This window comes from Pongo abelii, chromosome 6 (genome assembly GCF_028885655.2).
Source record: "Pongo abelii isolate AG06213 chromosome 6, NHGRI_mPonAbe1-v2.0_pri, whole genome shotgun sequence".
NCBI lineage: Eukaryota > Metazoa > Chordata > Mammalia > Primates > Hominidae > Pongo > Pongo abelii.
The window spans coordinates 54,558,069-54,585,085 of record NC_071991.2 but is presented as its reverse complement, the minus strand read 5'-3'; the positions used below and the strand labels follow the sequence as shown (position 1 = coordinate 54,585,085).

General features: G+C 46.2%; 2 protein-coding genes across 9 annotated transcripts in view; both read right to left on the bottom strand.

Moving 5' to 3' along the window:
* The window catches only part of NOD1 (nucleotide binding oligomerization domain containing 1), a 49,596-nt gene extending 23,785 nt beyond the window's left edge, over positions 1 to 25,811 (bottom strand). For 5 of the 8 annotated variants that reach the window (XM_063726027.1, XM_054559350.2, XM_054559349.2 and 2 more), the window contains exons 1-4: positions 25,601 to 25,755; positions 5,548 to 5,636; positions 3,120 to 3,441; positions 1,536 to 1,710 (exon numbers count right to left, since the gene is read on the bottom strand). In XM_063726027.1, coding sequence (XP_063582097.1) covers positions 1,536 to 1,710; positions 3,120 to 3,320 — 376 coding nt within the window. In that variant the 5' untranslated portion in view covers positions 3,321 to 3,441; positions 5,548 to 5,636; positions 25,601 to 25,755. Of the gene's footprint in view, positions 1 to 1,535; positions 1,711 to 3,119; positions 3,442 to 5,547; positions 5,637 to 6,860; positions 7,005 to 25,600 lie in introns of all 8 variants that reach the window. The other 3 variants (XM_002818085.5, XM_054559351.1, XM_024249679.3) reach the window with 2 other exon arrangements.
* On the bottom strand, positions 5,785 to 6,385 carry LOC100445197 (multifunctional methyltransferase subunit TRM112-like protein). The gene has a single exon (XM_054559354.2). The coding sequence runs from the start codon at positions 6,378 to 6,380 to the stop codon at positions 5,973 to 5,975; it is 408 nt and encodes a 135-aa protein (XP_054415329.1). The 5' UTR covers positions 6,381 to 6,385; the 3' UTR covers positions 5,785 to 5,972.
* Positions 25,812 to 27,017: the final 1,206 nt, after the last annotated feature.

Genomic DNA, 27,017 nt, shown 5'->3' with positions numbered 1-27,017 from the left:
TGTTGCCCAGGCTGGTCTCAAACTCCTGGGCTCAAGCGATCTGCCCACCTTGGCCTCCCAAAGTGTTAGGGAGTGTTATATATTCGTCAATAATTTTTAGTAAGTTTACAAAGTTGTGCAAACCTCACCACAGTCCAGGTCTAGAACATCTCCACCATCTTCCCAGAGTTTTCTGGAGCCTATCTGTAGCCAATCCCTGGGCCGTAGACAACTACTGATTTGCTTTGTCTATAGATTTACCTTTTCTGGACATTTCATATAAACAGGATCATACAATATGTAGTCTTTTGTGTGAGACTGCTTGTAGAGTGAATTACACTTTAAAAGCTAGTAAAGTAGCTGGCTAACGGAACCAACAGATAAGTCTTTTGAAAGAATGATTCCTCATGGGAATACTTTCCTTCTTTTTTTTCATGGGGGAAGGAAACAAGGGGAGACAGGAAGGAGCAGACAGAGTCAGAAGCCAGCAGTGGCTGGCAGGCACCTGCAGGGGCTGTGGAAGCCGGAGCCTAGCACTGATACTCTGCCGGCTGGCCTTGTTTCCCCTAAGCACACACCTGTCTTGTGCTTCTGTTTCCAACAACATATTGGATTCTTTAAAAGGCAGGATTTAGGTCCTTGGTGCTGGTATGTTACCAACAGGTGTCTCAAAGTGGAGAGTTCAAAAGCAGGGAAAGAAGACTCCTGCCCCAGAGCAGATCCTGGCCCTAATGATATGTTCTCACATGCCTTGGACTGCCGCTGTCCTGACTGTCACTTGGAAGGACACATTTTTGAGATTGCTGACTGGTGGTCTTTTCCAGCAAACTTGAAGCTCCCTGAGGGCAGGAACCCTATCTGTGTCTGCTCACCACTGTCTCCCTGACATCCAGCACAGGGTAGGGTCTTGGCATGTGGTAGATACAGCAAAAAATACTTATTGAACTAATCAATTAACTAATGGGGTCTCCCATTAGTTTGGAAATAAGGACTGGCACTCAATGGTGACAGAATACTTTGCCTAGAATCAAACCTGGCAAGGCTTTTTTTTATTTTTTTCTTCCCTTTTTTAGAGACAGGGTCTCACTCTGTCACCCAGGCTGGAGTGTAGGGGCACAATCATAGCTCACTGCAGCCTTAGACTCTGGAGCTCAAGCAGTCCTCTTGCCTCAGCTCCCGAGTAGCTGTAACTACAGGTGTGTGCTACCATGCCCAGCTAAAGATTTTTTTAAAAGAAAAAAAATACAACCTTGAATTTGTGCAACCATTAAAATGTCTACATATGTCAGAATAGGAAGAAAGCAAGGGGTCAGAACAGAGGACATTCCCACACTTCCAAAGGCCCCTCTATAAACCAGACCATTGAGGTGTGGGCAGTTCAATCGCAGCCACCTGGGCTGCACTTGGGTAACAGGGTTCAGCTGTTCCTTTCTAAAATCAAAATAGCACCTGGGCCGGCTTCCCGAGGTGGCACTCAGGGCTGGCCCAGCCATTACGAAACCCCCCAGGGCCCTGCTTGCACTGGTGCCTGCGATCTCGCTGGGGCTGACTCCTACCTGGGTCAGTGTTGACCACGACCTTGCTCTGAGTGAGCAGGGAAGGGGAGAAGCCAATCTCCAGCAGCCAAGGCCTGAGGTCCACGTAAGCATCTGCGAGTTGCTGGAGCAAGTAGAGGAAGAACTCGGACACCTCCTCGCCCTTGCTCTGTACCAGGTCCAGAATTTTGCGGACCTGGAGGCGACACAAGCATGAAGGCACGGGCTGGCGTGAGGGGCATCCTCCTACCGTAAGGACCCTCAGGCAGGCTCAGGGCAGGGCTCTGAGTTCTTACTACAGCCGGTAGCTATGCCATCCCCCCAGCTGCTGTGACAGTCAACATGTTGGAGCCCGAAAATCTGTGAAATGACCTCCTGAGCAAGAAATAAAACCACCCAGCTCTAAGGAAGGAGGAGGCTTCCATGAGCCTAAAAATAAAAAGGACAGACAACTAGCCATGGAATTCTCTACCTCCTTTTCCCCCTTTTTTTTTTGAGACAGAGTCTTGCTCTGTCACCCAGGCTGGAGTGCTGGAGTGCAATGGCACAATCTTGGCTCACTGCAACCTCTACCTCCCAGGTTCAAGGAATTCTCTTTCCTCAGCCTCCCAAGTGGCTGGGATTACAGGCACCCACCACCATGCCTGACTAATTTTTGTATTTTTATTAGAGATGGGGTTTCACCATGTTGGCCAGGCTGGTCTCAAACTCCTGACCTCAGGTGATCTGCCTGCCTCGGCCTCCCAAAGTGCTGGGATTACAGGCGTGAGCCACGGTGCCCAGCCTTCTCCTTGTCCCTCTTAACCTGACACAACTGCTGTGCAGGAATGAGAGTGGAGAGGGGAGAAGCACCCCTTGGGCATAATGAGGTGGGCACCTGGGCCACACAGTAGGAGGGTGACAGGCCATACATTAAAAACGTTTTTTTTTCTTGTTAAAAATGCAGGAAAATAAATCAAGAGAAGAGAACAAAGCATACGAGTGTGCTACTGCTTCCCGCAGAAACCGTCCTGGTCTCTTCTGAGTCCCAGCGGGGTAATGTCATAAACGGGTTGTGTCATTCCTCTAACCAAGAAGGAATTTGTGGTCTCCATTTTATTTTTCAGGAGATAACGCAAAGCTTAAGTGAAAGTAAGCGCTGTTCAAGCGTCCCACAGTGGAGCGGGGAAGATTCTTCACTGTGGACCCACTGTGGGATGTCATCATTCCTGACCCTGAGGCGGTTCCCCTCCGAGTCTCACCCAGCAACCAGCAGCCCTCCAGCCTTCAGAGGCACTAAATGAACATCGCTGCTGGGGATGCTTTTATGCTTATGTTCTTTTTCCCTCCTAATTTAAAGAGGATCTAAAAATGAAGTGTCTGGGAACCAATACACACAGCGATGAGAACTGAGATGTCAGAATTTGCTCCAGACACAAACACAGAAGTGAAATACCTAATTGTGCAACCTGCTAACCTAGGAATTTGTGTGCTATTAGTACACCAAAGTGCAGCCCTGCCCGCTGGACTAAACTCCCACACTCTTCACTCAGATCAGCAGGGAGAGGCCTCTTCCAGCTCCCGGGGTCCTCACAATGCCCATGCCTATCCCTGTCCCCGGGGCACCTTGTCGGGCTGGGTGGGGCAGGCACACACAATCTCCGCATCTTCGGCCGAGAAGTAGTCATTCTTCAGCAAGTTGTCCACCAGACACTGAGTGTTGCGGATGTGAGTGACCAGAAGTTCCCGATTGCTTTTCAGTAATTGAATGTGGGGGTGAGACTCTGATGGGATTATTTCCATCTCAATGTGGTCCCGCTCTTCCATAGTTAAAGTAGCAAGTGGCTACTTTTCCCAAATTCATCTTTGGCTGCGTGTGTCCTCCCAGCAGAAGGGCAATCAGGATTCAGGCCCCGCCCTCCAGGGCCCCTGCTACTCTGCGCAGCCCCTGAAGAGACCAATGACATCATCAGCAAAGCAAAAGCTACAGAAAGAGCCCACCCCACCTCCCACTGGTCCTGGGGTTTCTCTACCTAGAGCAGGAAGGAGCCATGCTTAAGACCTTTATCTGGCCAGGCAAGTTGGCTCATGACTGTAATCCCAGCACTTTGGGAGGCTGAGATGGGTAGATAGCTTGAAGTAAGGCCAGTAGTTTCAGACCAGCCTGTGCAACATAGTGAGACGCCCATCTCTACAAAAAATAAAAAAAATTAGCCAGGCATGGTGGCGCACACCTGTAGTCCCAGCTATTGGGGAGGCTAAGGCAGGAGGATCACATGAGCACAAGAGTTCAAGGCTGCAGTGAGCTATGATCACACCACTGCACTCCAGCCTGGGTGACAGAGCAAGGCCCTGTCTCTAAAAAAACTTTTATCTTAGATGCATTAAAGAAAAAAAAATCGTAATTTAATTGCTTGCACTTGAGGGTTACATCACTAGGGTAGGTGACCAGAGATAGCCAACTCTTTTTTATTTTTAAATCAAAACTTCTTTATTATTACTATAAAGCAAAAGTGTGCTTTGATCCTAGACTGGGATAGAGATGGAAAGGTGTTTATTTTACATAATAAAGTTAACAGGGCTTGGAGGTTCCTGCATTCCCCAAGCAGGGAACAGGCCCAGAACTGGGAAAGAAAGACCTGTGGGGTTTGGTGGGAGACGGTCTCAGCACAAAATAGCCTGAGGAGAGAGACAGCAGCATGAAGTCTCCTGTGGTAGCCAGAGCCAAGGAACCTGGGGTCAGTGATGTCTCAGTCACTGTTGCCCATTTTGGGTTGTGCTATAACCTCTTCCCCCGTGTCCTTGACCTTCAGCAAAGTCTGTTATACACAAGCACCCTGGGGAAGGAGGGAGAAGCAATGGCCCCATGTGGTATGAAGCAGGACAGAGGGAAGGCAGAGGTGCAAGAGGAAGAAGGAGAGCCGGCACAGAGTTCCCGGCATTAGATTCCCAAGAGAGGTATCTCTCTGGAAACCCTTGAAAACCTGGTGCAAGTGCTGAGTTTCTTGTCTGGGTAGGAACAGGGACCCAAGCTATTTTATTTGGGCATTAAAAAACACTTGGGTTCATCTGAGTTATCCCAAAATTGCACTCACTACCTTCCTTGTAACAATAACAGCAAAAAATAATAATTAAAAAAAAAAATCCCACAGAAGATCCTTCAGCCTCTTCTTGTCCAGGAACACTTGCGTGTGTAAAATGATCTTGGAAGTGGAAAGGCCTGGAATTGGCCACTTTGTCGTTTGTCTAAGCAGGAAAACCCATGCATTTCAGAGAGAGTAAAAAAAAGGTTTTTTTGTAGTTCAAAAAAAAGCTCATAGATCTTTTAACACTATCCACATCATTAATACGTTTCACAAGCCACATCTGTTAACATTCAGGTCCAGTAGTTCTCAATTTTTTTCCACCAAGTGGCACATGAGTCTCCTGCTCTTTGACACGCTTCCATGTTTTCTTTTTTTAACCTATCAAATGCCAGACCCCACACGATAGCTTTCTTTTTAGAACCCAAATGATAGAGCAGGAAAGAGTACAATTTAAAATTATCAGCAACAGAAGGGCAAGAGATCCTCACCAAAAAAATTTAAAGGGATGAAAATATTATTGTTCCAATAAAAGTTATTAAATGCTAATCCAGCCTTTTCTTTTCTTTTTTTTTTTTTTTTGACAGAGCCCCACTGTGTGGCTCAGGCTGGAGTGCAGTGGCACCATCTCGGCTCACTGCAACATCTGCCTCCCGAGCTCAAGCAATTCTCCTGCATCAGCCACCCGAGTAGCTAGAACTACAGGCATGTGCCACCACACCCAGCTAATTTTTGTATTTTTAGTAGAGACAGGGTTTCATCATGTTGGCCAAGCTGGTCTTGAACTCCTGACCTCAAGTGATCTGCCGACCTCGGCCTCCCAAAGTGCTGGGATTACAGGTGTGAGCCACCGTGCCCGGCTATTTTCCATGGCAGTCAATTCTATGACCCACTTTAGGATCCTCAGCTTTAGAAAATCGGTTCATTTAAAGCATACCAGTTGACAATATTAAATTAGCAGTTAACAATACCTTTTTAAGTTTCTGGCATCATTCTTTCAAGTTAGAATATTTTAAAACAACATTCTTTAAATCTTCAATTTCCAATTTCTTTCTGGAATCTGCAAAATCAAAGAAAGACTTAAAACAATTATTGTGGCACATGGTGAATGAATGAATAAAATTGGCAAGAGAATAATTTTAAAATCTAGTACTCCCAGGTATCAGACTACTCTCTGTACCTTCTTCTTTTAGGACAGTGTTTTCTTTTTTCTTTTTTTTTTTTTTGGTTTTGAACCTTTAATGAGAAAAAAATATATAATATCGAGCTCAATAACACTGTGTGTTTGGTGTCATTGGGTCAAGGGTTGGGGATACACACGGCAGAATTCGGAAACAGGGTATAGATCAACAAAAATACACACAGTCATAACAAGAAAAACTGGCGCCTGACACAATCAACTCTCAGTCTCCTCTTCACTCAGCAGCATGTTGGGGATCCCGCGGCTGATGGGGAACATACATCCAGATTCTGGGCACTGCAGGGTGCCCTCTATCACTTCCACCTCCAGCAGCAGGTGGTGCATGGTCCTCAGAAATTCCTCATTCTCCTCATATCCCTCAACCGGCCCTTTAGGCACCTGGATCAGGCGCAAGTTATCGGCTGCCTCCAGGAACGCCGACCACTCCACTTTAGGTATCATACACGCCACGAAGTTGGGGTTGAATTCCACGGGGCAGATACGGACCTCGGTGGCCTGGAGGCGCAGGGGGAAGCCACGGGACCCCACCCCCCGCACATGCGAGCTCAGCAAATTGTGGGTGAGCAGTTTCATGTCGCCGCACAAGCTCAACATCCCCACCATAGTCACTTTTTTGTTGTTCTTGCCATAATTGAGTCACACCTGTACTTTATTTGCTTAACTTTTTGCTTTCAATTGCGTTTTGAAAACTCTAATAATTTTAAAGGAATGTTATGTCACCATTAGAAACAGGAAAAAAAATCCTTTGCAATACATAGAAAGTAATACAAAAATTAATTCACCAGAAATACAACAATGTTACTGTATTCCAGCTAGTCCTGCTGCCTGGAAAGGCTCCAGGGTTGGGGCCTGTTTTCTCTCGGAAGCATTTGAGAGATGTTAAAGACATAGTAGCACAGAATTGAGACTTTCTCTTTAAGATCATCACAAGGCTGAGAGAAAACTGGAAAGAAGTCACTTCTCACTTTGTGATTTAGCATTTTTCAATGCCATGCTCCATTCTTCAGAAAGCTGGGAAGGGGTGTTGCACAACTTTCTTCATCCCTCCTTACCCGCCTACCACGAGGGGCCCCTTTTACTCACTGCTTCTGTCTCTTCCAAGCCTGCAATTCCCATAAAAACAGCGACTTGTCTTCCCGGATGTTTTCTGTAATCGCCGCCACAGACATCTCCCTCTCTTGCTATCAAAGGCAGAAACTGAAGGAAAGTCTCCTGACTTACCATCACCTAAATAAAGCAATATATTATATGACAGCCATCTGGCAAGGAGGCTGCTTTATAATGTCCAGAGCCCTGGCTGAAGATTTAATCAGGTGTGCAGAGTTAGCTCAATTCAGCAAGAAATTAACAAGGTATGAATGTTGGAAGGGAAAGCAGAGGAACTGAACTCTGCCTTGGTAAACAGAATCTAAGGGTAGACCAAAACCATACCATGGGAGACTGGAGATCAATTCAAAGTTCATGGGCACTTATTACCAGAAACGCCAGACAGCCAGAGATCTGCTGGCCCTGGGGGGCGATCCTTTCCTTTCTTTACTTGGTAAAGGGTGGGTCCAGTTGATGAAGAGGGTCTGGTCCTCTCTTCCAGGCAAAGAGAGGACCGAGATTGGGCCAGGGCCAGGTATCTGGGAGCTGGGTCTGCTCTCCTGGGTGGGGCTTTCCCAGGCCAGTGGTGCAGACCAATGGGGACTGAAGTTGGAGATCCTGGTAAGGCAGCTCCAGGGATACCCAAAGGAAAAAACCAAGCTAATGGAGGCAGCCAGAAAACAGGACGCACCACGGAACAAAAGATAGATCACCAAGTGGAAAAATGAAGCAGAGGAGATTGGAGGAGGGTGAGTCCACCACCAAAAGCCATCTCCTGAGGCAAAGGCAGGTGGGGGTAGAGCCTGTGGGCAGCGAGGGAGCCCCAAAGGGAGCTGGGGCTTGCACAGGCATTTCCTCCCAACTCCTTTCTAGCTTTCTGCCCTCAGAGAGGGTTAGTTCTCAGGGTAAGGGAATCCCAGGGGCAATTCACCACTCTGGGCTCCTCACAGAAACCAGTGCCCAAGTCCCATCCTGCAGTGTGATCTTCCAAACTAAAGAAAAGATCTGCAGAGCCTCCAGGAGAAGATTCAGGGAAGCTGTTCTGGCGAAAAGGAAGCAGGGATTGCAGGATGGCGGATCTTCAAAGGGAAAAAGGAGACCACAGAGCAGCTCTGTTGAATTGAAATATGACACAGCTTTCCTAGTAATTTAAAACTTTCTAGTAGCCACACTAATAAAAGTAAAAATGGACAGGTGAAATTAATTTCACTGATATATTTTAATTCTAATACACTCAAAATATTTCAGTATGTCATCCATACAAAATTTATTGTTATTATTATTTTTGAGATGAAGTCTCACTGTGTCGCCCTGGCTGGAGTGCAGTGGCGCAATCTCGGCTCACTGCAGCCGCCGCCTCCCAGGTTCAAGCAATTCTCCTGCCTCAGCCTCCTAAGTAGCTGGGATTACAAGTGCATACCCCCATACCTGGCTAATTTTTGTATTTTTAGTAGAGACAGGGTTTCATCATATTGCCCAGGCTGGTCTTGAACTCCTGGCCTCAAGTGATCCTCCCACCTCAGCCTCCCAAAGTGCTGGGATTACAGGTGTGAGCCACTGCACCCAGCCAATCAACAAAAAAATTATTAATGAGATAGTTTACATTCTTTTTCTTCATACTAAGGCTTGGAAACCTGGCATGTGTATTAATTGCACATCTCAATTTGGATCAACCACATTTCCAGTGTTCAAGAGCCTCATGCGGCCAGGGGCTACTCAAGTGGACAGTGCCACTCCAGGGCAATCACTAACAGCTAGGGTGGTGAGACATCAGAGTTCCTGCCTGCTGCCCTTCCATTTGAAATACTGATGCTAGGAATGATCTTTTTTGTTGTTGTTGTTGTTGAGACGGAGTCTCGCTCTGTCACCCAGGCGGGAGTGCAGTGGCACGATCTTGGCCCACTGCAAGCTCCGCCTCCCGGGTTCACACCATTCTCCTGCCTCAGCCTCCCAAGTGGCTGGGACTACAGGAACCCGCCACCATGCCCGGCTAATTTTTTGTATTTTTAGTAGGGACGAGGTTTCACCGTGTTAGCCAGGATGGTCTTGATCTCCTGACCTTGTGATCCACCCGCCTTAGCCTCCCAAAGTGCTGGGATTACAGATGTGAGCCACCGCGCCTGGCCAGGAATGATCTTAATTGGCTTTTCAGATCAGTTTCATCGGCAACTCAGTGAGACAGAGGTTAAAGACATGAGGTCACTGAAAATTCTGCAAACTCAGGAAGAAAATACATACTGGACCCACTGGTTTATACTCAATGTAAAATTCCCTTCACTGCTGCATACAATTTTGCAGCTTTGCATCCTTGCAGAGATCAGAGAGTAAGATACAAAAACGCTGTTGATGTTTGGTGAGTCAGGACTCTCCTATACCACTGGTGGAAATGTAAATCTGTGGAAGTCTCTGGAAAGTCCTTTGACACAGTATGTGTCAACAGACTCTGAAAACTTTCTATTTAGTAACTTCCCCTTCTAGAAACCCGCCTTTTGAAAAGAATCAGGGGTTCTGACGGGGGTTTTTTTTTTTTGCTGTTTTTTCTTTTTAAACAAGGGACTTCCAGTCCTGGCTATAATAGAATAACTTGTGGCTCACACAGAGGACAACTGCTGGTGAATGGATTGACAAAGTATAGCATATTCATACAGTAGAACACAATTCAACAATAAATGCCAATGAAACAAGAATACATCATGAATGAGTGTCACAGGTACTACACTGAGTGAGAGAAGCCAGACTCAAAAGAGTACATAGGGCTGGGTGCAGTGGCTCACGCTTGTAATCCTAGCACTTTGGGAGGCCAAGGCAGGTGGATCACTTGAGGCCAGGAGTTCGAGCCCAGCCTGGCCAACATTGCGAAACCCTGTCTCCATGAAAAATACAAAAATTAGCAGGGCATGGTGGCGTACACCTGTAATCCCAGCTACTAGGGAGGCTGAGGCAGGAGAATTGGTTGAATCCGGGAGGCAGAGATTGCAGTGAGCCAAGATCGTGCCATTGCACTCCAGCCTGGGTGACAGAGTGAGACTCCATCTCAAAAAAAAAGATTTCATGCATATGATTCTGAAAATCTGATCTAGAAATCAGATCAATGGTTTCCTGAGGCAGGGGGCAGATGGGAGTGGGGGGAGAAATTGACTGCAAAGAGGAATAAGGAAAATTTCTGGGGAGATAGAAATGTTCTGTGTCTTGATTGCTTGCTTGCTCTCTCCCTTGTATACAGTCACATATGTGTGTGTATGTATATATGAATATACATATAGATACATACAACTTGTCAAAAGACAGCAACCCATATGCTTGAAATCTGTGAATGTTATTGTATGAAATTACACTTCCATGAGATTGATTTTCTTTTAAGGAAAGGCAAAATAAAGTTTTTCCAGGTAAAAACTGAGACTTTGTTGCTACCGTATCTGCACTAAAATAAACACTAAATAGAGTTTTTCAGGTAGAAAAAAAAATGATCCCAAGACAAAAACAAAAATGATGAGCAACAGGAAGTGTTAATAAGCTGGGAAACAGAAATGGGTACTAACTGAACTATATTATATTAATATCTCCTAAGGTCACCACGACCCATCAGGAAATGATTGACCTAGAAAGGAGTCTCACCTCCTGGAGAGCAACCAGTACTCTGTCCCTGAATCATGGGGTGGCCCCAGAGAAACCACAGATATACACACACTCAGTGTCACTTTCACCCCAGGCTTCTTTCTTTCCTTGCACTGTCCCAGGGGACCTTGAGCGGAGATGTGCATTTCTTATAACTGAGATGCTAAGATTTAAAAAAAAACATTTTATAAAGATGTTCTCCACATGTTCCTTTCTATGTTTTAATAACTTTTTCTGTAAGTATAAAACAATACCTGCTCACTGTAGAAAACTTGGGAAATGCAAAACAAAAAAAAAATTAGAGGAGTAAATTAAGTTCCCTATTATCCACATGCAATAACCACTATTCTCATTTTGGAGCACTTCCTTTCAGCTTTTCTCTGTGTGCATTTGCGCCTACACTGACTTTTTGCATGTTTGGCATCACACCATGTTTTTGTTGTACTCTTACCATTATCTTGTGTTTCTTTGTAACTGCTAAGGCCCTCTTTGGAGCTGCAGAAGCTGGCTTCTGGATGACTTGGCTTCTAGAAAGCAGAATGCTTTGCTTTCCCTGGTTTTTCTTTTATAAAGAAGGGTAAGAACTCACCTGCCACTCTGCTGCTTTAAAGCTCTGCATCTGAGAAATTCCACGTGCCAAAGAGAGGCTCAAAGATAATGGCAAATGATCTCCCTTTCCTCGGCCTGGCCATGCCTGCCTGAACTGCTACAGCAAACCTGGACACCTTGCCCAGCAGCCTCTGCCAGCTGCGAGGCACATGACAGTGCTCTACCATCAGCGTGACCCATGGTATAGCTGCAAGGGGGTGGACAGGGGCGGAGAGTGGTGGGACAACTCCAAGAGGTTGCATCCTTGTTCATTCCTTCTACAGAGGTCCACTGAGCACTTCCTCATGTCCGGCCCTGCAATGTGCAAGGGCCCCAGCAGGGCCTAGTCTGATAATAGCTAACACCAAGTGTTTTACTAGGGCATCAGCAAGGATGTTAAGGCTTTATACACATGGTGAGAGGCAGGACAACATAAGGGTGAAATCTGTGGTGTCTGGGATCTCTAGAGACAGCAGTGTTCAAATTCTGACTCATGAGCAAATTAGAGGGAAGTTCCTGCTAAATGGACCATGTTTGCTGGTGATTTTAGGCTGTGGGGAACAGGGGCACTCTCAGGTTATGTCTGTTCATGGGACTTTATTATAAGATCACTCATTATAAGATTATCACTTGTTAGCAAGTTAGCCATCCTTTCTGTGCCGTGATTGCCTCAAGGTAAGAGTTCCTACCTCAAAATGTTGCTGTAAGGATTAAGTGAGTTAATATGCACAAAATGCCTAGGCCAGGGCTGGCACTCAGTAATGAGCAAATCATTTACTAATTTCTATTATCTCAATCCTTGCAACAACCCTAGGTGGCAGGGGTCATTGTTACCACCAATTTACACATGAGGAAACCGAGGCACACAGAGGTCAAGTAGCTCCCTGCCCTCACAGAGTTTACAACTGGGCAGGACAGACAGACACAGAACAAGGAATCACAAGTATGGTGAATGTGTGGAAGAAGAAATGAGCAGAGAGAGACAGGGGGGTGCTGTGGCTCTCAAGGGCTTCCTTGGGCTCCAGCCAGCATAATCACAGAGGTGTCTGCTCCACTGCAGCCCTCTGTAATGGCAGGTGACAGGGAGACCCAGTTAGAGCTCCTCTCTCAGGGAGTTTGGATTTGAGACATTTAGAGAGATGCTGAGTTCCAAAAACCCACAGTAGGTGTGGGTTTGGCTGCCCACAGCTAAGGCCACCAGCCACGGCTTCCCTTATTTTATGTATCTTTATAATAAACCCCCATGAACATAGAGAGCCTCAGTGTGCCCCTGTTCTCTGCAGCCTAAAAAACACTAGCAAACATGATCTATTTAGCAGGAGCTTCATGCTGTGCAGAATCACCCGGCAGAGGTTTCCCTGCTCCATTGTGACTATAAGTGCCTTCCTCCCAGCATGAGCAGACAAGACTGGACTCCATCCCAACTGATGGGGCCAGATCGAGAACAGAAACCTCAAGAAAGTCATTTCCCATCATCCACACTAGCCTCATGATTTCACTCTTTTTTCAGGCACCCAATTGTTGGGAATCATTATTCGCTCTTTTTTTTTCATGTTTATATTTCAAAATAAATAACACAGCTTTCCACAAATTGGTGTTGCAACAGTAGCAGCTAAGATTCCTAACAGATCTAAGCCCTGTTATAAAACATTCTTTAGCAATGTAGCAGATGCTATCTTAGAGTTACAACCCAGTGTTTTTCAACAGTGAGCTCTGTGTAGTCAGGCCATTCTGTAAGTTTTTCTACTGTGATACTTGCTATATAGGTTGGAAACAAATACAAGCATAAGCAAAACCAAAGCCAGCTTTGGTGGCACCCAGGTCATATGAAACCTGGCCCAGTGCCATGCCATCTGCCTCTGCTCCTGTCCTGACCCTCCCTCCTCAAGCTCTGACCACTTCTTGAAGTGAGTTCTCAAACAGCTCTGCTCTCTGCAACCTTGACGGCCACAGGAAAAGGCCAGTGATTTTATGAACACAGAAAGGATTGGCTTCTAGGATATAACTTTATGGGTCATAGGAGAGTTTTCAAAGACTTTCCCACCCCTTCCTTGAAAACAAACACAGTGGTAGAAGTATTCTGTTCATCAAACTGTTCAGGTTCTTCTCCTAGACACCTGGTAGGATTACACTTCCCTACCCTCTTGAAGTGACAGGCTTTAACTCATGAAACATGAGCAGAAGTGGAATGCGTTGCTTTGGGTAGGAGGCTTTTAGCCATCACTGCATAATTTATCAATGTGCAATTTTTTTTTTTTGCTTCTGGCACTATGATTAGCACAAGATGGGGGCAGCTGCATCAGCTCAGGCCCACAAATAACCACAATGAGTAGCTCTTGCCAACTCGCAAAGGACATAAGATATGAGGAAGAAATCAACCTTGATTGTTTGATAGCCAGGCATGGTGGTGCACGCCTACTGTCCTAATGACTCAGGAGGCCGAGGCAGGAGGATCACTTGAGCCCAGGAGTTCAGAGTTCAAGGCTACAGTGAGCTATGATCACACCACCGTACTCCAGCCTGGGTGACAAGTGAGACCCCTGTTTCTTAAAAAATAAACAAAACAAAAAACCTTGGTTGTCTGAGCCCACTACATTAAAGGACCCCTCTTAGCACAGAAAAGTCACTACAACCTTTTTCGGATACTATAACTATTTATGGAATTAAGATTTAAGATAAAATATAACACCATTCCCTGTCTACCTCAGACTTAGCAGTAATCTGTATAGGGAGATACTATTTACCAGGAAGAAAAATAGGCAGAACATGCACCTTCTTTATTTGTCCTGAGGTTACATCATTCACCTTCTCCCAATTCGTGTTGGGTCCTGCCACCTCACTCCACCCTCACTTGGCCCCACAGAACCACATCCACCATTTCTGTTAGAATTACTGGGTGGGTACCCTTAAAAGCCAAGCCGACCAGTGACGAAAAAGAACATGGTGGAGCTACATGTACTGACATAGAAAGAGCGTTAAGATACCCTGTCACTTGAAAAATGTAAGTTGCAGAAAGAAATATAGAGTATAATAACATTTATATGGCTTGCCCACATCCCCTGCCCTCCAAATACACAAAGCACTCCACATTGTCTATAGGCATACGTCCGTGAATGTAAATGCAAAGAAAACTACCTGTGAGAAGACACACGGTGTGAGAATAAAAATTACTTCTGGAAAGGGAGAGGACACCAGGAGTAGGGTAGTACTTTTATTCGTAATGTTTTATTTTTTTATAAGAAGGCTATACACTTGCATGATTAAAATATTTTAGGGCCTTTTCCTCATTAGGGTATCTCAGGACATCTTGAGGCAGGCCAGCACAACATTCTCAGCGACTGCCTTGTTTTGAGGAACTATGACTTTCAACTCAAAGGGTCCACCTGCCCTAAAGAGAAAATGCTCAGTCTTCATTAAACTAAACGATGGTTCATTAAGACCAAACAAACTCAGATGAGATGTTAAGACTTTCTTGTGGACCTGTAAATCAATAAAAAGCTCTTCCTGTTTTGCAAAAGTATCACAGTAAATCTGATGGGATTGTGGGTGGGAACAGTTTTTTTGTTGTTGTTGTTATTTTTGTTTGTTTGTTTTCAGACAGAGTTTCACTCTTGTCGCCCAGGCTGGAGTGCAATGGCACGATCTCGGCTCACTGCAACCTCTGCCTCATGGGTTCAAGTGATTCTCCTGCCTCAGTCTCCTGAGTAGCTGGGATTACAGGCACCTGCCACCGCGCCCGGCTAATTTTTGTATTTTTAGTAGAGACGGGGTTTCACCACGTTGGCCAGGCTGGTCTTGAACTCCTGACCTCAGGTGATCCACCTGCCTCGACCTCCCGAAGTGCTAGGATTACAGGAGTGAGCCACCACGCCTGGCCTATATTTTGTTTTAAATTTAGTAGAAGGCCATCAACTTAGGGTATTACCATTAAGCCTAGTTAGAAATAAGGAATATAAAGTGAAAAAAATCAGTCCCCACAAAAATAGTACAGAACAAAAGTCAACAATACTGGCTTTCAAGTGGATTTTTAAAATCCCAGAGCCACAAGAAATACCATATTGAAGAAATGCTCAATGATTGCCAAACATTTCATTTCCTTTGTCTTGTATTTCCTCTTTTTTTCATATAACACATACCCCTGAACACTTTAAAACATTAGCAGCTCAACTGCCTTCTGGAACATTCTGACACCGAGTGATGTTTTAATTTTGATTTCTCAGCAGCAAATGGATGATGTCAAAGGGGCCTCACATTTTCCTACCCAATATCAGCTCCCCAACCCAAATGGTTATTATTACCAAGGAAACTAGTTCAGATTCTTTTTCCCTTTCTGTTAAAAACACATCCTATCACTAAAGTTTAACCAGAAAATGCCATCTCTGGTAAAGTCACAACCTGCCATACACAGTATGGGCTTCTAAGACATTCTGCCCACCACCGTCCTGGACAATAGGAATAGATAACTGATATTCATTTATTGAATGAACTAAGTTAAAGCCATCATTCCCTGCCTACCTCATGTAGGTACCTGTCTACCTCAGAGGTGATATAACCCAGATTGCAAATGTAAATTAGAGTGGGCTCCACCAACCCCCAGCATAACTCGCACACATATATCCATGAATGAGGACCACATCTGAATTCTCCTTTAGGAAATGACTTCTCTTGAATATGATTCATTTTGGTGAATTTAATCCACAGTCTCCACAGTTTTACAAGTAAAGAAGATAATTATACTGTAGTTGTTGACATGCACTGCTTGGATGTTCAGGGTTGTGGTGATGACGTGAACAACAGGCTTCTTCATTCTGCAAGTTACCCAACAGCAAGCTGGGTGGATGAAGCCATGCCAACAGCATCTGGCAGGAGCCGGCACCAAGCACATTTTACACAGCTTCGACAGAGCTGCACGGAGAACACGTATGCTTGGTCAGCTCAAATGGGGTCCTACTTTTCCTGCTGCACGATCCACAACGATCTGTGTTTTGTTGTCTGTTTTTCTTGCTTGGTTTACAATTTCTTAAGGAACTTAACCTGGAAAACAAGCCCGGTCATGTGTGCCTCTGCCATACCAGAACACTATAGACAGCCGACTCTGGAGAAAATTTAGCAGATGGATGAAGCTACAATTATTATTGGAAGCTTTTTAACTCCATTGACACTCATTGACTTTAAATATCTGAAAGCACTTAATCCCTCAGAATTTGAAAGCAGATGGAAGTCAGTCCCTCTCGGTATCTCCTTTCTCCCTACTGGCTTCCTTCCCCTCCCTACTCCCTCTTCCCTCCCTCTAGCTCCCTCTGTCTCTCCTACAAAGTACCTTATAGTGTGAGCTCCAGACACACAGACACTGCCATCCTGCCTACAAAGAAAGGAATGCAGACACAGCCAACGTCAGCATTCGAGGTGGGACTACAATGGAATGCATACGTCCTTTCACAGCTGCCAGGGCCTTCTGGGAAGTCCAATGCCTGCCCCACATCTCTCAGAGCCAAACATCTTCTTCTGGTCAGGAAACCCTGTTCAGAGTGCACAGAGAGCCAGCTCCTCCCCTCTCTGCTGAAATCCTGGGCTCCTGAGGTCAAACAGAATGTTGTCCAAGCCATCTATTTTAGAGATGAGAAAACGGAGGCCCTGGGCAGGGCCCTGGACTTGTGTGGATCAATCAAAACTAGCATCCAAGTCTCCTGGCCCCGAGACAGTTGCTTCTTTTGTCTACTTCTGGCCAGAGTAGCCTCCTCAGTAGCCAAACATTTCCTCCATCCCCCCAGCTGGGATGTCACCTGTCAGAATGGGAAAAGGGTAGGGTTCCCACCTTACTTTGTTTCTCCCCTAAGCCCATCTCTCCCTGCTGGGAAGGCTCATGGTATTCTATCCCCGCCTCTCTCAGAGAGCATGGAACTTTGTGTCCTAAGTTGATTATTTTCCTTTCACATTGGTTGGTAGTGGCAGTGAAGGGCACAGACTCTAAAGCCAGGCTATCTGGTTCCAATCACCAGCTATGTGACTTGGACAAATAATGCTCTCTTCTGTGCTTCTGTTTTCTTCTCTGTAAGTACAGATAATAACTGCACCTACTCCATGTAGGGATCTCTGTGAGCATGCAGTGAGTTAATACATGTACATACAGTATTTAGAACAGCACTGATCACATAGTAAGCACTGGCCATGACCTACAAGAGGGCAGCCTAGGCCAGCATTTCCATCTGTCATCTTCAAGACCAGCACTGACGACAAGGGAGGGCGACCATCTGGTGAGTCACCGTATCTCCAGCACATAGAGGGTGCTCGATAGGAACCGTCGAATGAATGAATCTTGCCTGGTGCACTGCGTATAGCAGGTGCTTCATCATGTCCACTGATATGTGGATTTCCATAATTCACAGGCTCACTTAGGGAATGTCACTTACCAAGTTTATTGGTGAATAAATTCAATTTTCCATCACCAATATTTTCTATTGCTCTAAGGCATCTATCTTCGCTGCTGTCTTTAAAAGGTTAACCAGAGCCCAGCTGTCAATGTCAAAAGCATTGCCTGTGTGACCACTTGGTACTTAATCACCTACTGCTTGACATTTTCTTGGTTTTATCCAGGCTTTGAAAAACAAAGTTCCCAAAACACTGCACTTGATATTCATCTCTGAGGGGCCAGTGAATAAAAATATCTTAATGAAGAAAGCCAACAGAAAACAACAGAGCCTTGAAGTGGAAACCGGTTTCCCAGAACTCCACTCCGTGAGAGGGCTGAAGTGTTTATGCAGAGAAAAGTGCCACAGAAGTGGCCGATCTGGAAGCTGGAGGACATCTGGATATGGCATTTAGGACTGACACAGAAAGTGTCTGGGGCTTATCAAATGAAAAGCACTCCACAAGAACGAAATATATTAGTCACCACCAAAGTGGGAGTTGAAACCGGGCCCACAGCAAATAAACACTCTGCTGATCGCTGGCCAAAATGCTTAGCTGAAGACTTTTATTAACCCCATTGAACATGTATACAGAGTCAGCAAGCATCTAGGACACAAACCTGTCACAGAGCTAAGTGGGAGAGACACAAACCTGTCACAGAGCTAAGTGGGAGAGACACAAACCTGTCACAGAGCTAAGTGGGAGAGTACCCAGGGATTTATGTGTGGTGACCCTGAGTGGCATTAAGAGGTTGAGAAGATGACAGAGCCATAACCCCTAAAGCATCTGCCCCAGACACTGCATCCCCTGGGCCAGGACTGCTCTCTTCCCTCACTAAGTGAGGTCCCATGTTAAGCAGAAGGCCCGCCCAACCAGCCGAGATACACCTGGCCTGCAACACATCTGGCACTGCAACCTCATGACCGCTTCACAGCAAGGAAGGAGAAACAGGGTCAGTGCAGATGCCTGGAAGCAGCCAGCATGCAGTGCTAAGGACGTGGGCCCCACACAGTGGAGGCTTTTCCTGTGACCTGAAAGCTCCCAATAAAGAATTTCTTTTTTCCAAACCCTGGGCCTCCCAAGTGCACGCAAATGATGAATTCAGATTTTCGAAGGTGAACAGAGCCAGGAAGGCACCCCCTTCGGGACTTCTGGGCAACAGCTAGGAGCAGCAGAACAGACTAGCGTGAAAAACTGACAGCCCTTCCCACAGCCAGGAGGCCCTGACATTTGGTGCCTGTAGATTCTGACCCCCTGACCTGTACATGCCCAGCCTCCCTCCACTCTTCGGGGTCTTTTGTTCCTGTTTCCAAAGAGCCAGGAAAGACTGGACTGTACCCTAGTCCATCCACTGAAGCTCCTGATGAAGGATGCCGGGTGCCTAGGAGGCCCACACCCATTTACATTCATCTGTCCCAGAAAACTACAGAGCATGTGCTGTGGGCTGGGCAGGCCTGGCTCCAAATCCTGCTTCTGCCTTCTTTCACTTTGTTTTGAGCCTCAGTTCCCTCATCTGGAGATTGAAAATCAGACACTCTAGAATTGTTTCACACACTAAGACAAAGTTTATATAGCTTAAGAAGTAGAGAGTGTTCATTATCTGAATAAATAGAAGTGACTAATGATCTTTTTCTTGTATATTATGAATGACAGGAAAAAGTCAGGAGAGGAAATTCCTCCATAGCTTCCCTCTGCACTTTAGAATAAAATCCCAAATCCTTACCCAGCCCAGGAGGCCCTACTTGGCCTGAGTGTGTCTCATTATTTAGCTCTGTACCCTCCTGGGCTTGGGCCTTACCACACCAGCCACTCAACACACCCACATCCTTCCCATTCACCCCTGGGTCTTTGAACCCACTGTTCTCTGCATCCAGCATGATTTCACTCTTTTTTTCATCACAAGTCCTAGTTGAAAAGGCTCATTCCTTGAGAGGCATCCCCAGACTCTCCTAATTCTAGTTCCGCTCTGATCTCCTGTCTCATGACATGCTGTTGTTTTCACTTAAAGCACTTTCCACAAGTTATAATTATGTATTTACCTGTGTGCTTACTGCCCTAACCTCCCACTTATGGACTGATGTTTATGTCCCTCCAAAGTTCACATGGTGAGGGAGAACCCCTGATTTGATGGTGTTTACAGATAGGGCTGTTGGGAGGTGAATAGGTTTAAATGAGGTCGTGGGGTTGGAGCCCCAATGATGGGATTAGTGCCCTTATAGCAAGAGACACGAGAGACCTCTTTCACAAACCAGGAAGAGGGTCCTCACCAAACTCCCCTGCTGGCAACCAGGTCTCACACTTCTAGCCTGCAGAAGTGTGAGAGATAAATGTTTGTTGTTTAAGCCCCCCAGTCTATGATAGTTTTAGCAACCCAAGCTGACTAAGACATCCTCTCCACCCCGCAGCCCACAAATTCCATATGGCCAGAGGCTGGGTCTGTTTCATTCATCGCTGTAATCCAAGTACTTAGTAGACTCCTGGCACCAGCAAGATTTTCTGATAATATTTGTTGAATTAACATGTTGCAGAATTGAAGCCCCAAAGTGCCAGAAGGAACCAAGAGCACAAATAGCTTTCTAACAGCCTTCCACACCAGGGTGGGGGGCCAGCAGAGCACTTCACACCCACAGAAAGCCAGAAAAACAATTACTACCTCGTTAGCAGGAATGCTAAAGCAGCCACACCTCACTCAACTGAGAATTTGCCTTTCTGGGCCCCCAAATTCCACTGACCCATACCTCAGGGAAGATTACCAGAACTCAAGAAGAGGCCAAAGCCACTGGGGTAAATGAGAGGGAGGATGAGTAAGGAATGTCAAAAAAGGTGGTGTACTTAGAACAGATCACTGCACCTTCGACGTAATATTATTTTCAATACTGTTGCTGTCCACCTGAGTCTCAACCTGGAATCTCCTAGGCCTGATTTCTGTCTTCCAAACACCCCCCACATCTGTCTGGGTGAAGGCATGTTTTATTACACACAGGCTAACAATCTCAGTAAATCAAGATGACATTTATCTCAAAACTAACATTGCAACCCACTCTAATAATGTTAGTCAATATCAGTATCAGATTTTTTTTTTCAGTTGATATTAGATTAACCAGCCTAAGCAATGGATGAGGTTTAATGTTATCTGGAAGTGGGAGGAGGCGACAGGAGGAGAGAGCCGCCACTTCCACTTCCTAAGTAAACTGCTCTTTGGAAGCAGGGGCTCTATTTCCAGACATATGGCCCTACACAGGGCATAAGCACATCTGACTGTTAATGGCAGGAGGTGGGCTTTAGGAGGTAGGTAGAATAAGCAGGGGTGGGGGTACTCACTGAGCAGCTGGGGCAGTGGTTAAGAACAGGGACTCTGCTTCAAGTCCTGGGATAGACTTTGGGCTAGTTATTTAATCTTGTTGAGCCTCAGTTGTCTCCTCTATAAAACAGGGGAAATGATAACCACTGGACAGGGTCGCTGGGAAGATAAAATGAGCTAAAAACAAACAACAAAAACCCTAAACTCTTATACCAGTGTGGGACACCGGAAGTCTATGTAAATGCTATTCTTATTTAGGGTCTACCAGATCAGGCCTGTCATCATTTCATTTAATCAAATCAATCCTCAAAGCAATCTTTCCAGATAGGTAGAGTTAGCCCATTTTACAGATTCAAAAGCCGAGGCTCAAGAAGATGAAAAACCTTATCTGAAGTCACAGAACTAGGAGAAGGAAAGACCAGCCCTGGAACCAAAGTAATCATCATAATCTTTATCATCATAATCATGACTTACTAGAAGGTGGGTGATGTGCTAAGCACTTTACATAGATTAGCTCATCAAATACTGAAAACTACCCAGCAAGGAAAGCATTACTGTAACTATTTTACAAAGGAGGACACGGAGTTGGAGTGGTTAAGTATGTTGGTGAAGGTCACACAGTTAGTTAAGGCAATGATCCCCAACCTTTTTGGCATGAGGAACTGGTTTCATGGAAGACAATTTTTCCACAGACAGCGGGCAAGTGGGGGCACAGGGGAGATGGTTTCAGGATGAAACTGTCTAACTCAGATCATCAGGCATTAGATTCTCATAAGGAATGTGCAGCCTAGATCCCTTGTGTGTGCGGTTCACCATAGGGTTCCCCTCGCATGAGAATCTGATGCCACCGCTGATCTGACAGGAGGCAGAGTTCAGGCGGTAATGCTTGCTCACTGCTGCTCACCTCCTGCTGTGCGGCCCACCTGAGAGGCCACCGACTGGTATTGGTCCATGGCCTAGGGATTGGGGACCCCTGAATTAAGGAATAAAATAGGAACTGGATCCTGGTTCTGACTCCAAAACCCATTGTTTCTTCCATTTCAGCGCTGCATGTCTGGTATACGTTATAGACCCAACATCTCTATTTGAAATCATCAACATGCCTGTTTTCATATTAAGTATGAAACATTAGCTTTGTTAAATGGAGTCCAGGAATGACCCACTCACTGAACAGGCCTGTGTTGAAAGGAGTTAGGATATCCCCTGCCAAAATAGCCTAGCTTTCCCCCAGTTCCTTCCAAGAAGGTTTGGTTTTGAGGTCATAGGCAGCAATCTGGGCATGTGTTACAAGAAGCAGGGGAAGTTCTTACTCATTAGACTTTTAATCTTTTGGGAATTAGAAAAGGAATACTCTCCCAAGTAAATCATCATCTGCTCTCAGCTCTGCTACCATGTAAGGAGTTCCCTTAGCAATATGTGACTGCTAGGCCCAGTTGCACATGGCTCTGAAAATATCTACCAAGTGACTACATTCTCCCAATTCTGACCCTAACCTGTATGGTGGCAATGGCAGAACAGAAGGCCAAGGGACATCAACTTTCTGAAACAAATATAGTCACAGTGAATCTTCATGTTTTATTAAAATCTTAATCTGCCAAAACCTGGCACTAATCTGGTGCTCACTTTGCAATTATCTGGGCCCTTTCTACAGTGCTCTATGATTTAGAGGAAAAGGACACTTCAGTAAAACAAATTCTAAAGTGGCAGTTTACTGGAGAGTAACTTTTAATTTCCATGCAGTATAATACAAAATTGCCTTGTTGGCTCTAAGGACGTGCAGCCCTCATCAGGGAACTCTGCCCCATTAGAGGACCAAGGTAAGATCCCTTCAGAGTGGCATCATCCCCGGTTGGCTCAATGGCTCCAGAGACAGGGAGGATGGCAAAGAGAAGGGCCGGTGGCATGCCTGCCTTAGCCAACTCTGCACAGGAATCTCTGCCCAAAGTTTGGTCTGTGGCAGTTCCAGATAAAACACATGTTTAAATAAGAGTTCAAGCCAGGAAGTCTTGCTTGGATGAACTTTCCAGTGTGGGTAAAAAACGTCAGCTAACTGACATTCCAGTGACTACTCACCTCTCACCACAAGAGTCAAGTTTAGAAACAACACTTGCCCTCAACGAGTATTTGATGCGCTAAAGAGTTTTTCCAGAAACCAAGTCAGACCTTTTGGGTAAATCAAAGGAGGCCCTTTGTGTGACATGCAACTGAGTGTCCCTAGAAGATAAAAGAAAACGGGACTTCTGAAAACTTGCAAAATACCTAGAGCCTCTGCATGACAAAAATTCAGCATAAGTACACATTTTAGCTTTTCTAATTTCTTCTTGCCTAAAAAAAAATCCCCCCAATAATGATAGAAGAAACTAGTAACTTAAACCTTAAATCCTACGTTCATATCTTAGATTTTGAACAAATATTGAATCCTTTTCTTCGAATAAGAGATAAGACTTTGATAATCTTGTGTAAGCAAATATCAGTGATGACACATACACTAGAAAAACACTTGATCTTTATGCCTATATTACTTACTGTTTCTATTTCTGATGTCTAATCTAAACAGCACTGCTGTTAGGATCAAAGTGACCATCCATGATGCACACAGCGTGTACCAGGGTAAAGTTCCAGCTGGGACGCAGGCATCAGCAATTGTAGAATTTGGGTTCTCCCTTCCTCAGATCCCTGACTGTCCTTGGTCATTGAAGAAAGATTCACTGTCCCTAGGCCAAGAGTCAGGAGCAAAACAGGAACACCATGGGTATGGTCTGAGGATGTTGTCAGCAGGGAGCAACGTGCGTGTGTGTGCACATACACTAATTCTGAGACACTGTGCACAGCCCAGCTTTCTTGGAAAGCCATTTAAAAGACATATATGTGGCAACAGAGGGGAGGAAGTCTCAAGATTAAGAACAGCTTTTGTGTGTGTGTGTGTGTGTGTCAAAATATTCATGCCTATCACATGCAGTAAAACTGTGTTCCAGAGCCATTAATATGCCCTGGGGGACTGAGGGAATTTGCAGCCTAAGATTCCAGACTTAAAGCCCGCTAAGGCCCTGAGCGGGGCAGCAGGGCAGGAGAAGGAATGGAGCGTTGAAGGGGACATTTTACAGACAAACATTCTCCCTCATAGTGGCAGTACCAAGTAAACAATTAACGGGCACAAACTGCCACTCCAGTGTCTAATAACTACCCCGGCCAGAGCACCTGTCAGCGCCACCACCTTCCAGGTGTGTGATGCACATCATCTCGCTGAACTATGCTAGCCTCAGGAGAGAGTTGCTCTTTATTTTACAGGTGGGAAAACAGGGGCTTGGAGAGGCCAAGGAACTTGCCCAAAGTCACAGCATAGAAGTGACAGAATCCAAGTTTGGACCCAGATTTGATGGGTTCCAAAGCATGAACTTATTTCTCCACTCCACAAAAATAAAACCTACTCTTCTTACAATCTTTGAAAGACCCCTCTTCTACCACTCTGCTGTTTGTTTTAAACACAGCTTGCTTATCTGTCTGGTATATTCGGTAGAAGTCTGTACTTTGTCAATGCCTGGTTTGCCTGGATTTCAGCTACCTGGCCCCTGGCATCTACGCCTGGGTGAGAACAGGGAATCCACTCCTCTCTAAGATGCATCGTGGAGTTACTCTTTTACTCTTCCTTGAAAGTGATAGTTCAATATTCAACAGGGGCTTTGAGGGAGAACAAACTCGACCCTTTGGCAAGCACGACTTCTGGCTTCACCTTTTTTTTTCTTTTTTTTTTTTTTGACGGAGTTTCGCTCTTGTTGCCCAGGCTGGAGTGCAACGGCGCGATCTCGGCTCACTGCAACATCTGCCTCCCGGGTTCAAGCAATTCTCCTGCTTCAGCCTCCCGAGTAGCTGGGATTACAGGCATGCGCCACCACGCCCGGTAAATTTTTTTTTTTTTTTTTTTTTTTAGTAGAGAGAGTTTCACCATGTTGGCCAGGCTGGTCTCGAACTCTCGACCTCAGGTGATCCGCCTGTCTTGGCCTCCCAAACTGCTGGGATTACTGGCGTGAGCCATCGCGCCCGGCCCTGGCTTCACCCTTAAAGGAGAAAGGCCAGAAGTCATCAAGGCCATGGGTTTACTAGCTTCCCCAGACTTAATTTCAAACACCAACAACCGAAACGTTTCCTAGAATGCAGAGCCAATTAGACATCAACATCTGTCATTTCCTATGTTTTTCACAATGTGCCAAAACAACTGCGCACATTGGAGGCTTTTTTGAATGTGATATTCAGGCGACCTTGCCAAGTATTGTCTCATTTCCTTACTTTGTGGAGCGTGAAACCCAAGGGAAGTTCTCACCCTGTCTCCAGGACCAAGCAGGACACTGGGAGCTGCTGTCCCGTCTGCAGGCGGGACTCCATGAAGGCCCCTGTCTGCCCTTCCAGCCTTTGATCACAAACCCTCCAATGCTGGCTGCACACTGGAATCACTTACGGAGCTTTTAAAAGATACGGAGGCCTGGGTCTGACTTCGTGAGATTCTGATGGAATTGATCTAGGGTGCAGCCTGGACATCTGGATTTTAAAAGCTCCCCAGGTGGTTCTAAGCTGCTGGCACGATTGAGAACCCCTGCCTTCGACCGCAGTGGGATAAACGATTCCGCTGACGGTGGAGTTCATCCCTCTCAACTTTCGCTACATGCTTCAAACTCGCGGGTTTCTCCTCTTGGTTCCAGCCAGAGCTCCCCCAGAGCCGCGCTGCGTTCCGCCCGCACGCAGATCCCGCCTCCCTGCGCCTCCTGGCTCGCAGCGCCCAGGACCCCAGAAAGCGTCTGCCCCGCGCGAATCCCCAGTCGCTGGGACTTACTTGGCCACCAGGTTTACAGACGTCGCAACCGCTGAGAGCTAGAGAAGAGCCCAGAGAGCGCCATGGTCCGGGGACGCCGGGGCCAGGAAGCGCCGTGGCCCGGGAGGGCGCTGCTCCCGCAGTAGCGCGAGGGAGGGGCAGGACCCGGGCGGCCGCCTCGCGGGCCCGGAACGGGAACTGGCCGCGACAGCAGCCGCAGCCGCGCCCCTCTGTTGGCGCGCCCAAGAGCCTGCCCGCTGCTGGGAGAGGCCGCGGTCGGGCGGGGGCGGTCAAGGCAGGGTCCCACGGTGCTGCCATTCGCCCGGGTCTGGCGCGGGGGGGCGAGAGAAGCTGCGCGCAGAGGGGCGCCCGGTGCGAGAGGGTGAGCCCCCATGCCACCGCGCAGGGCCAAGTGGACAGGCCCAAGTTCGCCCAGAGGTGACACACTTGGGAATTTGTGGTGCCATTGTGCCAGGCCCCTCCTCCTAAAAGTGCCTACCCAGCGCCTGCAACCAGAGCCAACGCCTGGACATGATAGGGAAACGCGACATGTGGTCCTGATGAAATGGAGCTTAGGGTAATCAAATTTTAATTACACTGCATACATTTGAATTTATACTTTTTTAGAAATCTAAGCTTTTCTTCCTATCCTTAAATTTGTTCTTGGAAGTGCACATTTTATGTTCTATGTATATGCTGTAATAGGTTGTAAAAGAGTTTTTAACATGCTAATAAATGTCCCCAATAAAATAGTTTTAAAACGTTTTGAATGGGGAACGTGTCCATAAGGGATATCATGCTACAGAAATTTGTCACTTATTCACACTGAGGAAGTACATTCAATCATATAGCCACTAATGCTTGTGAGTATTAAAATTCCCATCAGAGGCTGCCCTCTGAGAAACAGAAAGTGTGTTCTTAAATCAAAAGTGAAACTGCAAACTAAAATTGATAGGATCAAATGTGCCAACTTGTGTCAGGCCTCTGAGCCCAAGCCTGCATGTATACATCCAGATGGCCTGAAGCAACTGAGGAATCACAAAGGTAGTGAAAATGGCTGGTTCCTGCCTTAACTGATGACATTACCTTGTGAAATTCCTTCTCTTGGCTCAGAAGCTCCCCCACTGAGCACCTTGTAGACCCCCCACCCCCACCCCAGCCCCGCCCTTGCCCACCAGAGAACAACCTCCTTTGACTGTAATTTTCCACCACCCACACAAATCCTATAAAACTGCCCCACCCCTAACTCCCTTTGCTGACTCTTTTTTCAGACTCAGCCCACCTGCACCCAGGTGAAATAAACAGCTTTATTGCTCACACAAAGCCTTTTGGTGGTCTCTTCACACGGACACTTGTGACATTTGGTGCCAAAGGCCCGGGACAGGAGGACTGCTTCAGGGGACCAGTCCCCTGTCCTCACCCTCACTCCGTGAGGAGA

Coding starts and splice junctions, on each gene's coding strand:
- LOC100445197 (XM_054559354.2), bottom strand. CDS start 6,380: ATGGTGGGGATGTTGAGCTTGTGCGGCGACATGAAACTGCTCACCCAC.